We start from the raw sequence: 17729 nt of genomic DNA, 5'->3' as shown, positions 1-17729 counted from the left end.
ACTGTAGTTGTACAATTTTTAATCTCAGTTGTGGATTTAAGGGTGGTTGGTTTTGCTGTTATGTTTTCTTTTTGTGGAGTGGGGTGGGGGAAGGTTTAGCAATTCCATCTTATGTTGTGTTGCCTGTTTGGTTAGTTTATTGTTTAGTGTACTGGTAAACCGGAAACAGGCTTAGTTTGGCAGCCCAATTAAGTTTGGGTTCCATGCTTCCAGCCCCCATGTCTTGAATTTGCTGCACAAGATACATCCAGTTTCTTCTTTGGTGCTTTGAATTATTTCAGATAGCTCTAGTCTAAAATAGACTAAGTATATCCAGATACTTCTGAATCAGAAATCCCAGCAGTTGAGTTTTGCATGGCCAGCAGTGAGTTACTGATTTGTCAACACCTTCTGAGCCCAGATTGTTTTCCTCTCTTCCAATTCTTAATGGTAATCTAAATATCATTGAACAGTCTTGAGATTAGCAGATTTTGGAATCTGAACTAACATTCAAGATTCAGTTTCCACCTATGAGAAATTCACAATGAAAAGAAGCATTTACCTGCCCTGTTATTTGCAAGAGAGAGGTTCATTTTAGCCTCCTTTGAGAACCGCAGACAAGATTAGTTTGCTTCAGTAAAACTAAAGACACTAAGATTTAATCTGTATTTTATATCGGGTTTCCCCAAAGTGATCCCCAAACAGTTGTTATTGCTATTATTGTTCATAGTACTATTAATATGGTATTTGTTAAATTATTTTCATATAATGTTTTGGGGGGAGAGTGGTTGATGAGCAGTTTGAAACTTCATGAAGGGGTTGATAAGTTGAAGAGTTTAGGGATCCCTAATTTACATACACACACACACACACACACACACACACATAGGCTCCAGGGTACTAAAAGCAGTTCTGGAAGATTCTTTCAGTCCCTAGTTCCCTTTAAAGTAAGATTTGCTGGGGTTGGAGAACCCTTCACCTTCCCTAGGCCTAGATGATGTTAGATTCTAATTCCTACCAGCTTTAGTTTAGTTTAGTTTACTTTATTGTCATTGCACCTCGTACAACTAAATCAAACACCATCTTCAGTGCACATCATGACCATGACCATGAAAATAAACACAAACACACATCCTTCACCCTTCACACATTGAACCGGAAACCCCCAACACCACACCAACATTGCACTATACAGCAGAATTCAAAAGAGCTACTGCCCCAGAAGCTGTTTTTCAGTCTATTTGTCCTTGTTTTTATTATTCTGTACCGTCTGCCAGGTGGTAATAGTTCAAAAAAAGGGTTCCCAGGATGAGATGGATCTTTGAGAATGTTTTGAACTTTCTTAAGGCAGCGGGAGCTATAAATTTCTTCCAAAGAGGGGAGAGGGCAGCTAATGATCTTCTGGGAAATGACATTAACCCTCTGGAGTGCTTTCCTATCTGCCACTGTGCAATTAGCAAACCATACAGAGGTGCAGTGTGTTAAAATGCTCTCTCTGGTGCAGCAGTAGAAGGTCACAAGCAGTTTTTCATTCAGTTGTTGTTTTCTGAGAAGTCTCAGGTAGTATAATCTCTGCTGGGCCCTTTCGACCAGGGCTGTAATGTGGGCACCCCAGGTCAGGTCCTCTTTCAGGGTAACACCCAGAAACTTAAAACTGGCCACTTGCTCCACTCGGTCTCCATTGATAAGCAAGGGCTGCATGCCTGATCTGTTCCTTCTATAATCCACTAGTCAGCATGAATATAGGAAAGGATGGATGGCAAGAGTAATCCAGCAATATTTAGGGAAACAGACATTTCACCACCTTGATTTATGATGTAAAATGTCATCTCTCTCATGTGTGCCCAAGTACTGTAGCAGATACAGTACTATAAATTCTAGTTTTGTGTTATGGCACCAAGAAGCAGTAGCAAATAATGCCTTTTTCATTGTGTATTTATTTTTTTATGTAGAACCTTTCCTGGTTTGGGGAAGATTACAGGGTTTTCCCCACTACTCTCTGTGAATTAATGTCAGACTCAGAATTGGTCCATGCTGTTGGGTGACCTTTCACAAATATTGAGTATCCATCACTGTTACAGGCTATTTCAGGGAAGGAGTTGGGAGTAAGCTACACCAGAGGTACAGTGTCAAGTAATAAGAACCAGTAAGTAGTTCCCAGATAAACAAACAGATCTGTGATGTTTGGTTACCTTAATTGGCTGAAAAATATTTATTCAGCTAGAAATGTAATCCAGCACCAGAGTTTTATACGCATGGACATACATGCCTATATATCATGAAAGTTTGTTCAGAAGCAGCAGATGGCAAGCATTATCTGAAAAGAAAGTGGAAGTTTCAAAGTTCAGTGGTATAGCCGTGCATATGTTTCCATGCATGCCATCCAAGGTTCAATCCATGACTTCTCCATTTTCTTTTTTTTTAAAAGAAGCAAGCAATAGGTGATGATAAAGCTTTCTGAGATTCTGGGAAACTGCTCACCAGTCAGTAGACAATGATGAGTTTCATCAGGGTAGGCAACCTGACTGTTACTCTGGACTACAACTCCCACAATCCTCTCGTCACTGACCATGCTGGTAGAACTGGCTGAATTGAAATTAAGAATACCTGAAAGCTCCCTTATCACCTACCATTACGCTCATATGGACAAACAGTCTGAAGTGATACAGATCAAGGCATAGTTGTACACAAGGGATGGGGGGGGAATGCTTCTAAAATATATTGAACCTCATGCAGATGTAAGCGGCTAATCCGTTAAAATGCTCACCATAATTGCGGCCTTTGGATCGTATCTCTAATAATACAGGTCTGCCGTCGTCCTCTCCTTCTGATCACTACCACTTCTAGGCAAACCATTGTCTATGCAAGTCTGTCTCAGGCTTTCAAGGTCCTCAAAGTGAAGCTTTCCTTAGCCTGAGACTGGACCGGGGGTTCTTATGACCCAAGTTCATCTCTTCTGAGATGAGTTGACTTGGGTATGAAAGTTCATAGCCTGAAAAACAAAGTACTCGCCTAGTTGGATGGCTGGAGGAGGGGCAAAAATTTCTCAGGTTTGCCAATATGGGCACAGAGAAAGGTCAGGGTGCTTCATTTCCCAGCATGAAATGCCTGATCATCTTTGGCTATCATATTACAAACTAAGTTTCAAGATTTTAATGAATTGGAGTGTCAAGATAAGAGTTTTGTAAAACCAAAGAAGGACGCTGCTATAGACCAGAGATTTAGCCCAAGACTTTCTTGCTATAGCTGAATATAGCCATCTTGGGATGGTTTATCCCTTGATGCTCAGTCCTATAAGTGTGTGCAATAACCTATCAATGATTAGATTCATGCATTGTTCAAAGCCAGGTTTGCTTAGCCGTAACTGATTGGATTTACATATTATGCTAATTGTGGTTTGCAAACTTCACAGACTGAGTTCATTCAATATGCTAAGCCAAAACCAGGCAAACTGTATCATTATAGTATCATAGAATGGAAAAGTTGAATGTACCATCTAGTCCAACCCAATGCCCAGAGCAGGAATCTATTACTATAGCATCTTCAACCCAGGATGGGTAAAACGGATTGTGCCCTTTTTTGTTGTGTAAACTCAATTAACAACTTCAAACAGTAATGCTGTATGTAGGTCTTCTTACACTGTTCTGTCATCCTTTGGTGAATCAAACTGAGATGCCAGATTGTAGCTGATGAAATTACAATTTAGCTAAATCTTGTGTTTCTGTAGCAGTGATTTGAGCAAGCACTTAGCTGCTAATGCTGGACCAATCGTTACATTCTGTAACTGAATATGTCTGTGTTAATTACTGTGGAGAGATGTTTTCATTTTGGAATATAAATGGAGCTGTTCCTGTTAAGAGAACTGAATATTTTTTGTAGGCCCGTGGAGTCTGTTTTCTTTAGTTTAACCAAGTGCAAGTACCCTTTTAACTATATTTTTTAACTTGCTTTGGAAATGTTTTATGGAACTTTGTGAATGTTTTGTGCTGGAAGCAGTGTGATTTCTGGACCGCAGCCCCTCTGCCTACATGGTGGCTCTGTGTGAAAGGATTGTAAACAGGCATGGAATAGGCTGTTGTGCTCTCACTTCTGATATTTTTGCTCTATCTTGGTGACTGCAAAACATCAAGGCAAGAAACAGTGGCGCCATTCTGGTGCCCAGTAGGAATTAATGCCAGAGGAAACTGTTAAAACACGCAAAGCATTTCACTTTCAAGACAGCATTGAGTGCCAGTAATTTTGGCCTCCATTCAGCCCCATCAGTTTTCTTCCCAGGCATGCACCCTCAACAGCTCCAGCTGCATGCGGCTGGTTATTGTATGGGGAAACCTTAAGCTGACCTCTGTTGAAAAATGGACTTTTGACTTCTTTGGATTCTCTGCCTGCCTAGTAACTTACTGCTTGTCAAATATTCAAAACTCACTGTTGTTTTTGCTTTCCAGAGCTTATAATAAACTGGCAGGGCAGGGCACAATTATTATAATATTTCAGTAAAGTGAGGCAAACACACCACAGAATTGTAGTGGTATGACTTATGCCTGGTTGGTTTGAACAGACCCCTGCTGTTGCTTGGTTGGTTTTCTGCCTCCCTTATCATCCTTATCAATAGCTGCCTTACCTGGTCACAGAACTTGTTAGTAATATGCCTTTCTTCCATCATGGGGCTTGCGTGCATCATTCATGAGTAGACTCCCATTTGCTCAGTGCCAGGCTTAGCCTGGGGATCTGTGCCCTAGCCTGATAATATATGTTGCTTTGGGACAATAAGCTCATTGCCTAAATTGGCTTATTCCCTTCAAGTCTCTTATTCTTGTCATGTAGCATGTTATGTGTGCAAGGACAATTTTTCTTTGTGGTGTGTAGAAAATGGTAGACAGTTGAATTAATTGAACTGTCATTTAAGGCAAGGGTCTTGAAACTTGGCAAGTTTGAGACTTGTGGACTTCAACTCCCAGAATTCCTGAGCTAACATAACTGAAGGAGTTGCAGTCCACAAGTCTTAAAGCTTTCAAGTTTGAAGACCCCTGATTTAAGGGACATCCCCTTGGATGTTACACAGATGCGCACATAGAGTGTGTGCCTACATCATCACTGTGGCCTGGCAAATGAGCCTGGAAGGCAGGGAGCGGATGCCTTTAGAGTGTGTGTGAATGTGTAAACACATAGGTAGCTATTCTAAATGATTACCACATCTAGCCCAGCATTGCTTATTCTTGTTGGCAATAATCTTCTTGGGTTTTGAGGAGGAACGAGTCTTCCACATTATTAGCTGGGCCTGAAGGTAGGGATGTCTGCAAATAAAGGACATGCCTTACATATAACTGGGGATCCTTTCCCACAGAAAACATACTCATCTCCCTAGGAAGGCCATTGTAGATGAAGGATTGTTTGAAAAACAAACACACATAATTATAGATTTGGTCTTCCAGCTTCACCTCCTGGCGTAGACTGCAGTGGGTTGTTGTTTTCCAGTTTCACTTCCCATCCTCTCTCCCTAAAAGCATTGGGATCTTCCTGACACCCGTTCTTCCCAGCAGAATCCTTGGTATCTTGGGCATCAACAGAGGGGCAGGGAGAGAAGTACAAAACCTTGATTGTGTTCTGGGAAGCCTTCCTCACACAAAGCTTTTAATTCATTCTTTATGCTGGGGTGTGAGGGAGGATGGCTCTTTCCGAAGACAGTGGGAAACGTGAAAGCCAAGCTAGAAACTTAAAAAAAAAATTGTCGTCATAAAATACTTGGTTTTTCCTCTTGTGCCCAGTTTGTATGGGTCTTTCCCTTGCTTGCAGCTTGTTGCAAATGCTTTGATCTTCCTCTGTACCAACATCATTGGTATCTGCACCCACTATCCAGCTGAAGTGTCACAGCGCCAGGCCTTCCGAGAAACACGTGGCTACATCCAGGCTCGACTGCACTTACAACGTGAAAACCGACAGCAGGTGGGGAGCTAATGAGAGTTGGAAGTGGGCAGGATGGGACTGCGGTGGGGAATGGGGAGTTAGAGTTGGGAAAGCAGAGCACGCACTGTGTTCTTGAGTTCCTGCATGTTAATATTGAGATGGTTTTGTTGCTTGAGGATGGGATGCCCCAACTCTGAGACTCTTTAATGCGGCTTAAATATCCTTTATAACAGTGATCCCCAACCTTTTTGACGCCGCGGCCCGGTACCGGCATCAGCTGGGCGCCGCGGCCCGGTACCGGCATCAACTGGGCGCCGCCATCTTTTTTTGACGAAAAAGATGGCGGCGCCAGCGCTTCCGGTGAGCTTTTTCGGGTAGAAATGGCTTTCTACCTGGAAAAGCTCACCGGAAGCGCTGGTGCCGCCATCTTTTTTTTGATGAAAAAGTGCTTCCGGTGAGCTTTCTACCCGGAAAAGCTCACCGGAAGCACTTTTTTACCAAAAAAAGATGGCGGCGCCCAGCAACCAGCGGCCCGGTAAGACTTGTTCCGCAGACCGGTACCGGTCCGCGGACCGGCGGTTGGGGACCCCTGCTTTATAACACTGGGCCATGGCCTGCTTGAAACTGGGCTGCATGAGTGAAGGGCAAGCGTGCATGGACGTGAAGCTCCACTTGTGCGAGTGGTAGGCCCTTGCACTCGCGTGCGAAGCTCCACCTACGTAAATGGAGGATGCTTGTGTGCAAAGCTCCATTAGTGCCTCACACGTGTGCTCCCACTGCTTGCACAAGTGGAGCTTTGCACACGAGCACAAGCACCCTCCACTCAAGTGCCCTCCACTCACGTGTGAAGCTCCGTTAGCATGAGTGGATGGCGTGCACACGCACACTGCTCTCACCAATGGAGCTGTGCGCACCTGCCCCTGCCATTCACATGCTTCCTCCGTGTCCTGTCTCCCCCCACCTCCCCCTACGCTGGGCTGGGCTGCCAAGGTGGAAAGGATGGGGACCGCTGCTTTACAGAATTCAGTAGAAATTACAATTAGAGTCTTTCTCACATTTATACTGCATCCATTCTATGAATTCAAGATCAAGAACAGTTTCTGGGTTGTTGTTGTTGTTTTTGTAAAATATACAAAGTATACTCTCCTCAGATTTTCTCCATTATTTTTGTTCAAATTAAATTAGGAAGGGTCCTGCTAAGCTTTTTGATCATATAACTTTTGCTTGCTCTTTATAAAGGCGTCAATGTATTATTCAGCATTGCGGGTTTTTTTAATCAAGAGAATCCTGTTGCTAGAAACACGTATAGGTATCAGTTCACTTTAATGTTTTTCTTGACCCTTAAAGGTTGAAAACTGTTTATTATATCCTCAGAGTCTTTCTACATTGGTAGATCGAAATTAGGTAACATTTACATCTTGTACTATAGTTTAAACTCCTTGCACTTGTCTGCTTTGTATTTAAAGTCAGACATGTTGCATATGTGCTGAACATCTTCCTAGATTGCAGGCTTGTAAATTAATTGCATTGGCTTCCTGAGATCAATGACACTAATTATTTTGGAGTTTATTTCATCATTCAGTTATGCATAAATTTCAGGATCTTTAATTCTTGAAAGAATGCATAAAAATGAAATTTGTTCTTCTCTCTATGATCCACAGATCCAGTTTAACTGTGCCAGCACATTTTCTTCCACAGAGGTTCTGTGGAAGTGAATAAATACGTCATTGCTGTTATTTAGCTCTAACACTAGTCTCTTCCAGTGAACCTCATGACTTTATTAACTAGGCAGAAGGATATAATATATTATACACATACTTGAGCATTATCTTTAACACAGATTCCCTTTTCCCCTGTATGGTAATAAATTTTGCCATCGTAGGCCTTCTTCCTTTCTGCTATGTTTCAGCCTGTCTGCCATTCAAATGAGTAGCATGGCAACTCAACTCTGCAGGCCAGAAAAGTATGAAGTAAAACAGCATTGGTACTGGGGTGGGTTAGTATGTTCTGATCTTGGTCTTTGGTTCATTCCAGCAAAATTATTGCTGTAATGAAGACCATAATGGATCTTTCTGGACCCCTGACAGGAACGACTTCTGCTCTCAGTGCTGCCCCAACATGTTGCCATGGAAATGAAGGAGGACATCAACACCAAGAAGGAAGACATGATGTTTCACAAGATCTATATCCAAAAACATGACAACGTCAGGTAATATACACGTCTGTGACTTTGATGACAGTGAAACCAGTTAATGAACATCATTCTGTTAGAAATTTGGAGATCATAGCATAATTTCTTGGCAGACGAGGGTCAGTGGGGTTGAAGATGTTGGCTGAAATGAATATATGCAAAAAAGGAGCCAAATGGCTTTTGGCTGTTTGTGGGTTTCTGTTCTAATATCTGATTCTGCTTTTCTCCCCCTACAGCATTCTCTTTGCTGACATTGAGGGCTTCACTAGCTTGGCGTCCCAGTGCACGGCACAAGAACTGGTCATGACACTGAATGAACTGTTCGCACGATTTGATAAACTGGCTGCGGTAAGGGAGGAGCAGGCTAGGCTTACGGAAGAGATGATTTCCTGAACTTAGTGCTTTTAGATATGTTGGGCAATAATCCTTATAAAACTCAGTGAGGAAGCGCAATGTTCAGTGAGCAAGGACACCACGATGCCTGTCCTCTGAGAAAAGGGGCATTGTGTTGATGGCTGGTACAAGTCAATACGACTTGTATATTTTCTTTTATGACCATCGCTGTCACAAAGTCCCCTTGGATTTTCTTGCATTGCCAAGTACAGGTAGCCCTCAATTTATGGCCATAGTTGATCCAAAATCTCCAATCCTAAGCAAGGCAGTTGTTAAGTGTGTTGTGGCCCATTTTACAACCCTTTTCGACACCGTTATTAAGCGAATCACTGCACTTGTTAATCAAATCTGTCTGGCCTCATTGACTTTGCTTGTCGGAAGCCGGCTGTGAAGGTTGCAAGAGGGAATCATATGACCCTGGGGCAGTTCAACTGTCATAAATATTTGCCAGTTTCCAAGTGCCCAAATTTTGATCATGTGACCATGGGGATGCTACAATGGTAATGCACGTGAAAAATGGTCATAAGTTACTTTTTTCAGTGCCGTTTTGAACAGCCACTAAACGAACGGTTGTAAGTTGAGAAGTACTTGTAACTTCTAATTCTTCCTAGGGTTGTTGATCTGTGTGTCTTTTTTTGTGCCACATTCTGCTGCCTTTGCTGTAGTATATATCTCTTCCAAGCTTCCTTTGTACCTACCTTGGAAGCAATACCAGTGCTGGGCCATAATGTTGATGTATAAACTTCATTAGATTTTGAAGTTTCATCGAAGTAACAGGAATCACTCTCCTCTCCCTTCCCCTCGTTATAGGGAACAAGTACTGGATAAAAACTTCTGTATTTGCAATAAACTGCAAATTCTCTGATTACTTGTGAAGTAATTATTAACTAGCTAATATGATTGATCAGTGTATGGCAGGGAATATTGAACTCAGGTGGGATGACTGGAGGGTTGCAGTTAGCATTGATGCCTTTTCTGAAACTCCCTCCTTTTCCCTTTTTAGGAAAACCATTGCCTTCGCATCAAGATCCTCGGGGATTGCTACTATTGTGTCTCAGGGCTGCCAGAGGCACGGGCTGATCATGCACATTGCTGCGTGGAGATGGGTGTTGACATGATTGAGGCGATTTCGTGAGTGCGCGAGGGATACTTGCTAGTGTTGGGAAGGGTGGATATAGTTATTGGTGAACTTAATGATGTACAGAGTTAACATTTTCCAGAATGGCAGCTGCATTAGCCTGCTGAAGCAAAATAGCAGAGAGCTTTGTGACCTTAGATACCGTTTAGCTTTTGTAAGGTAACGCAGTGGTAGGATTCACATTTTTTTTACTACCGTTTCTGTGGGCGTGGCTTGGTGGGCGTGGCAGGGGAAGGATACTGTAAAATCTCCAGTCAGAGGTGGTATTTGCCGGTTCTCCAAACTACTCAAAATTTCCGCTACTGATTCTCCAAAACTGGTCAGAACCTGCTGAATATCACCTCTGAGGTAACGGTATGAACATAAGCTCTGGTGCCTCAAAAGAAAGATCTAGTCTAGCTCCACAGCCATTCATGGCTAACCAGATGCTTCTGGGAAAGACAGCCGTGTACTTAGCACACATCCACTGTATTGTTCCCATGCAGTGGGTATTCGGAGGAATACCTGGAGTTACTGAAGTGGCCATTGACAGCTTCATTCCCCACTTCATCAGATGCCATGAAATATTATCTTCAGTTGCTGGTGGGTTCTATAATGACCTGCAGGGCAAAAGGAATTAGAAGTGGGATCACATGGCATTGAAGTACAAAATACGTTTTATGTGGTGTTTGGATTACGTTACTAGCTACCAGAATAGCAAACAATCATACTATTGCAGTATTGTTATTGTCACAGATCACAGTATTTTAAATCCACTTCAGTCAGCTCCTCTACACTGATACACAGGTAGTCCTCATTTAACAGCCTCTTTTAAAAGCGACTGTTACAAACTACAAGGGTGCTGAACAAAAGATGCAGCCTTTGATGTTCCAGCCACCCTAGAACCTCTGCAGTCATGTAATTATGATCTATTCTAGACATTTGGCAACCAGTTAACACAATAGTTGCAGCTTCCCATGGTCAAGTGATGGGCATTTACAACTTTCCCTCCGGCTTCCCACGAGCAAAGTCAATGGGGAAGCCAGCAAGGAAGATTACAAGTCTCTTCAGTACACTGCCTGCACCTTCCTCTGTGGCAGCCACACTGGGCCCCATCATGCCACACCTTGAGGGCCACCAGTGCACCCTCTCCATCTGGTAGCAACCAGCGCCGCCATGCTTGTGTTACACACCTCAGGAACCACTCACATATCCTCCCCCTCCTGACAGCAACCGTCCCTGGCCTCATCACACTCTCACTTTGCCTTGTGCTGTGCCTACTGACCTGTTTGCAAGCTGCCAGGGGACTCGCCTGACAATCCACTTAACGATGGCAACAGACTGCCGTCACTAAGAGATACGGTCATGAGACATCACACTTTACAGCCACATTGCTTAGCGATGGGAATTCCAGTCCCAGTTATCCTTGTTTAACTGAGGACTTACCTGTACATCGTATTTAACTTATTCAAAGCGCCCCTGCATCAGATTAATTGATTCTTGTCTTTGGAAGCTTATCATATGACGTGTCCCTTTTTGCTGCAGCCTCTTTATTGTGGCTGCTGCTTGAGATGATGATGCAGTTGGCCCATTTGAGACATGACAGTAAAAACTGGAGGCAGGCCATTTTTCTTGTGCAAAAGGCAGGAGGGCAGAGGGTGGGGCTAGGCCGCAGCCTCTCCTTGCTTGCACACATACATGCAAATGTTATCTTCAGGGACCTATTGGGAGAGGAGGACCTTTGACCTCACTCCTTCTAGTGATTTTAATCAAGATTGTTTCTTCCCAGCTGCTGCTACCAGCAGTTGGGAATAGCATTCGTGAATCTCCTCCTGCTAACTGATAACTCCTCAGTGAGGAAAATGAACTGAAAGCTATCTAGGCACAGGAGCAGAAGTGGGATGAGATCAGAAAAATTCACTTCCTCTTTTTAGAGAATTGCCCCTTGTTGTTTTTTCCAGACTTGAACTCTGCTTAATCTTCACCAGTTGTGTTTGAAAGAAACCTGATTAAGTCATGACAGGGGGTAATTAATCTAACGTTAAAATGAAAGCCTTTGGTTTCCTTTGTTGCAAAAAACAAAGAAAAAAAGGATGGGATGTGGAAGCCTGAAGCTCTCTTCCTTCGTGGATTATTTCTGTCATCATAAAGCCCAACTTAGCCTACTTTTTAAATCGGCTTACCCTGCATACAATATGCTAATCATAATTATCTTTCTTGTATCTAAATTTGACCTGCAAGGTACGGTATGTGATTCAAAGGACATAAAACCATCCAGGCTTCTTTCTCACAGGACCGGAAAAATATCTTTCCTAATGCAGAAAAATCACATCCTTTTGTTTTGCATCATTTCTACACATTTCTCAAAACTTACTCCCAAAACGTCTTTCCATATGGATGCATTTTCAGTAACCTGCAAAGAGCCCCTGGACTCTTCTCTTATATTTATTTTGAACTGGCTTTGGTAGTTTTGGATATTCAACTGTGGAAAGATCTAACATTTGTCCAAAGAAAGCCAAAACATTAAGTGACATCTCATTAAATCAAATGAGTTGCTTAACCATGATTAGCCATGGTGGCACAGTGGTTAGAGTGCAGACCTTCAGGCTACTTCTGCTGCCTGCCGGCTCCCTGCAATTTGGCAGTTCAAATCTCACCAGGCTCAAGGTTGACTCAGCCTTCCATCCATCCGAGGTGGGTAAAATGAGGACCCAAATTGTTGGGGGCAATATGCTTACTCTGTAAACCTCTTAGAGAGGGCTGTAAAGCACTATAAAGCAGTATATAAGTCCAAGTGCTGTTGCTATTACCTGGACAAATCACAATAGGTTGCATTGATACAACATAAGCAGCTAAAACCAAACACAACATCATGCTATGGCTTAGGAAGGTAACTGATCCAGCTGCTAAGTACTATACCTTACAGAAATTTCTGCTTTCTCCCCATAATTTTTATTGTTACTTTAGTCAGGGGTCTTCAAACTTGACAGCTTTAAGACTTGTGGACTTCAACTTCCAGAATTCATCCTCCAGTCATATTAGCTCAGGAATTCTGGGAGTTGAAGTCCACAAGTCTTAAACTTGCCAAGTTTGAAGACCCTTGCTTTAGTTGATGGTAGAATAGGAAAAGATGCTGTCTCCCTTGGATCACAAAAAGTCCTCTTGAGAATGTCTCTCTTCCCTATCCATTATCCCTCCTCCGGTGGTTGAAGTTTTACTGGGCAATGTCTATGCGTTTTCGAAATTATCTTTATAAGCCACATGGCCCTACAAGCTTCCTCTCAATAAAAATATGAAAACCAAGGACTGTTCAGGATATGTTTTTTTTTTTTTGTTTCCCCAGCAAATTCCTTATCAAGACTGACTTTCATTTTGCATGGTGAAACTTGGAGAAGCACAACGCTTCTGCTTTTGGGTTAAGCTGTTGTATTCACCTGAGGGGATGGGCAAAACAGTGGGCAGGGGGACAAGACCGAAGGGGATGTTGGTAGACAGCAGTAAGGCTGGAACTCCCTTAAGCAACCAAGATTGGGTCCATAGGCTTTTGGAGGCAAACAAATGCATGCTGTTCAATGCTTCTAGCGTTGACTGGCAGTACTTTGCCCTAACATCTCGATTCACAATTGGCTGTGTTCGTACATAAACGTTTCACTTGAACCATAAACGTTTTGCTTGAACTCAGCCCTTGAAATTTATGAACCAAAATTTACAACTTAGCATGACATGTGAACTTTGTCAGTTGTGTATGTTCAGCAAACAGTGATAAAACCCAGTACAGATCTTAGTGAGTGAGTGAGCCTGGCCAGTGTGTTTGTGTGCTATACAGGTAGTTCTCGACTTACGATAGTTCACTTAGTGACTGTTCAAAGGCACTGAAAAAAGTGACTTATGACCCTTTTTCATACTTAACCATTGCAGCAGTCCCACGTGATCAAAATTCAGATGCTTGGTAACCGACACATATTTATGACAGTTGCAATATCTCGGGGTCATGTGATCATCTTTTGTGAGCTTCTGACAAGCAAATCAATGGGGAAGAAGCCAGTTTTACTTAACAACCGTGTTACAAATTTAACAATTGCAGTGATTCACTTAATAAGTATGTTAACAAGTCTGGAATCAGCACTGCATATCAGACATTAATACAATTGAGCGAGTCCAAAAATATTCCACGAGAAGAGTACTACACTCCTCTGCTCGCAACAGAATACCCTATATCACAAGGCTTGAGATTTTGGGCTTGGACAATCTTGAACTATGCCACCTAAGGTTAGACTTAAGCGTAGCACACAAAATTATCTGCTACAATGTCCTACCAGTCAATGACTACTTCAGCTTCAACCACAACAATACAAGAGCACACAACAGATACAAACTCAATGTTAACTGCTCCAAACTTGTTTGCAGAAAGTATGACTTTAGCAACAGAGTGGTCAATGCCTGGAATGCGCTACCTGACTCTGTTGTTACATCCTCTAATCTCCACTCCTTTAACCTCAAACTATCCACTATTGACCTCACCCCATTCCTAAGAGGTCTGTAAGGGGCGTGCATAAGTGCACCATCATGCCTACCATCCCTGTCCTATTGTCCCCATTTATTCGTACCTGTTTCCTGTATTCTTACTCATGTTTATACTTATATCTATTATCTTGTAAGCGATTGACAAATCAAATAATAATAAAAAAAAATATTCAAGAAAGCTTATAAAATATGGTCATTAGTCAAGGACTACCTGTATTTCATGTTTCAGATTTATAATAGCAAAATTTGAAACTGCATTCTGATTACTATGGTTTTGTGGAAAACAAGAAATAATAAAAACACATATAAAATATTTACTTAAAATTCAGAAATTAATCAAAGGAAATCAACAAAATTAATAAAAACCTTGTATGTAGGTCCCCTGTGAACTGTAGTTATTAATCTGTTTTTTCCTATTCCTGTAGTTTTTTTCTCCCAAGTTGTGAATCTTCTTTTCTTTTTTACTATCTACTAATCCTGTCTTTCCTAAAATAATTCCATGGTTTTGAAACCAGGTTATCTGTTATACTATGCATGATTTCCTCCATTTCGGAACAAACTCTGAAGTAGTTTGAAGCAGGGTCTACTTACCTAAGCTTGTATTAAGCAGGAATTCCTTATAGTGTATCTGCTGAAAAAAGAGACTTTTTCAGTCTCTGTGAAATGCAATCCCCAATTAGATACAGGCCAGCCCAAGCATTCTTCTCACTATAGTCTGAGTTCTGATCTCTTAATGTCCTGTATGGTTTCCCAGATTGTCTGCTGTGTCTGAATCTTGTCTCTAAGGCCGCAGCATTTTTCTAGCCAAGCAGTTAATTTCATTTCCAGTCCCTTCACATTTTATTTCTTTTTCCAAGAGGTTGAGTCACTAAGCATAGTCAACAGCCTTGTGGATAATCGTCAAGGTAATAGAAGCAATAGCTGTTTTTTTTTTTTAATGGACTGGCAAATTCATGTCCAGAGGTCTTGCAGATTTCCAAACGTTTTCCTTTGAAAATACTTCCTTTAGTTTTTGTATAGCCAATTGCACAATAAATTATCTTTAAAATTAAGATTAACAGTAGCATAGAAATGAGCAAAATCTTCCCCTCAGAACCAACCCCATTTTGTCCAAACATTCATCTGTAAGACTGTGTGGTAACTTGGAAAAATAGTAGTTCCACTTTTGTGGCAAGCTATTATGCACATGATAATAGCAGTACATAGTACACCTCTCTCTCTCTCTCTCTCTCTCTCTCTCTCTCTCTCACACACACACACACACACACACACACACAAAGAGGGAGGGAGAAAACACACATCGAACCAGACAGTCATACATTGGGATATTGGTTTGCGTCATATCGATCTATATATTTTGAACTTCCTTTCTTGGCCTACTATTCTAGATTGATATGGCTATCTTGTCCAATCTTTGGCATTTTTTTCACAACAACCTTTTTCTTAATCCAGTTGAATTATGTTTCTGGGTCTAGTCTTTTGTGTTCCAACAACCATTTCAAACTGGTTGTTCAGTTCCTGCAGCTGTTTTAGGGTGGGGATCTGTTATTTTGTCCTTGCTTAAAGTAATGTAGACATACTACCTCACTTCTCCCTACCGAGAAGAGAGATTATTTCTCCTTTTTTTGGGGTGATTCTTGTCTAAGATATCTTGGTGCCAGAAGTTGTGTGCAAATAGAGAGACCTGCTCTGACATTCATTCCATCCTCTTTCTCCTAGGCTGGTGCGGGAAGTGACAGGTGTCAATGTCAACATGCGTGTTGGGATCCACAGTGGCCGTGTGCACTGTGGAGTGCTGGGGCTGCGCAAGTGGCAATTTGATGTCTGGTCTAATGATGTCACCTTGGCCAATCACATGGAAGCTGGTGGCAAAGCAGGGTGAGTTGAGCCCTTCAGCGTTTGAGTGAAACAACGGTGAATACTAATAGAAAGTAGTTCCATTGAAACAGCAGATGGAGTTTTTTTTTTCCCTCCTAATGGCCCGTGTTCCTTCGAAGAAAATTTGTTTGGAAATGGGAAAGTCATGTTAGTATTGGGTGTGACTCCATTTTTCCTATTGTTCTCTTTTTGCCTTATCTCTTATTCTTCTGTCTCTTACATACATAGCTTTAAAATTACTCTGTTCCATTCCTTGTCTGTTACCTAAACATGTGGAGTTAACCTGTCTGTCTGTTGGAGAAGAGTAGGGAGGGGGGGAAAACTACAGAGCTTTACTAGGCTCCAGCCCCCCATTGCCCTGAGGCTTCTGGGACAACACCAGGTCTTCACAGCTTTTCAGAAAGCCTGGAGGGTAGAGGCTTGCTGGATCTCAGGGGGAAGGTGCTTCCCTAGGGCAGAGACCACTACCAAGAGAGTTCACTGTTTCCCACAAGGTGGCAACATTAAAGAAGGACCTGGGGTGTGCCCACCCAGTCAGACCTTGTGGAATGAGCATATTGGAGACACATTCTTGTCAGTGGAAAACTGGCCCACCACACATAGTGATTGCAAAAGAGATGGCACTTGGATATTTGGGACAGTTAAGCTAGACAGGCAACTGGCTTGGCTGCTCAACAGGGATGCTAACATGGGAATATAAAAGCACAATGCTGTTATGCGAGTGGGATCAAAATTCTCATGTGGAAATGCTTTACATTTCTCCATGTGACTTACTGATCCAAATGAAGTAATATATTATCTCCACATTGGTTCTGCTTAAGGTTCCTTATGAGCATTATACCATATTTTCATACAGGTTCATTGGACTTTCCTCCAAATCTTCTTCAGCAAGGTTTCTGACAGTATTTTACCTGCATTCCTGCAGCTAACTGCCTCTTATATTACTTATTTTTATTTTTATTGGTCAGTCCTGCTCTTTTACTCAGAGCTGCTGAGGAAGGACCATATTTGCTTCCTTGTGGAGAGAGCAGCTTCTTCCATTCTTAAGCGAGATTGTACATAGTCTAATGAGGGGGTATCTCTTGAGAGTGGGAGCAGTGAGTTCCAGCGCTTGTCTTGGTTGAACGACAACATTTCTGTGATAGGAGGATCCACATTACCCAGGCTACTCTGCAGTACCTGAATGAGGACTATGAAGTGGAGCCAGGGCACGGGGGTGAGCGTAATGCTTACCTGAAGGAGCACAACATTGAGACCTTCTTCATTGTGGGCTGCAGCCAGAAACGGGTAAGTCCTGGGGGTGGGGCAGAGGGACAACTAAAATTTTCTTGAGGACAGGAAGAGAGAACAGATCACCATAATCCAGGAGACAAATGTTCTAGTCCCCGGAGCTGAAATAACAAAAGCTGTGGAACAAGACATCCCTGCTCTAGGGAGTAATGTCTTAAAACACCTGCTTCCATTTGTTGTTCTTTCTGTTTTGTATCTTCCCCATTCCGCCCTTTCTGCCAATAGAAAGAAGAGAAAGCAATATTAGCTAAGCTGCAGCGAGCCCAGGCAAATTCCACAGAAGGGCTGGTGCCCCGTTGGGTCCCCGAGCGCTCATTTCTACGGAACAAGGACTCTAAGGCGTTACGACAGATGGTAAGTCTTGGGTTTGCTTGAGACTGTATCTGGGAAAGGAGGTAGGACGGCATACCATATTATTGGATTCTGCTTTGTTTTTTCATTCCTGCTTAAAAATGC

The 17729-nt window shown here is 42.3% G+C and overlaps 1 protein-coding gene across 2 annotated transcripts in view; it reads left to right on the top strand.

Moving 5' to 3' along the window:
• The window catches only part of ADCY6 (adenylate cyclase 6), a 68857-nt gene that overhangs the window by 9418 nt on the left and 41710 nt on the right, over window positions 1-17729 (top strand). For both annotated transcript variants that reach the window (XM_026683840.2, XM_087954013.1), the window contains exons 4-10: window positions 5770-5919; window positions 7968-8089; window positions 8308-8419; window positions 9468-9595; window positions 15825-15983; window positions 17129-17270; window positions 17499-17627. In XM_026683840.2, coding sequence (XP_026539625.2) covers window positions 5770-5919; window positions 7968-8089; window positions 8308-8419; window positions 9468-9595; window positions 15825-15983; window positions 17129-17270; window positions 17499-17627 — 942 coding nt within the window. The remainder of the gene's footprint in view (window positions 1-5769; window positions 5920-7967; window positions 8090-8307; window positions 8420-9467; window positions 9596-15824; window positions 15984-17128; window positions 17271-17498; window positions 17628-17729) is intronic.

Source organism: Notechis scutatus, chromosome 2, assembly GCF_049901735.1.
Source record: "Notechis scutatus isolate UNSWTSFEM ecotype Mainland chromosome 2, rNotScu1.2, whole genome shotgun sequence".
NCBI classification, from domain to species: Eukaryota; Metazoa; Chordata; class Lepidosauria; order Squamata; family Elapidae; genus Notechis; species Notechis scutatus.
The sequence above is the reverse complement of the archived record's forward strand: the minus strand, read 5'-3'. Positions and strand labels throughout refer to the sequence as shown.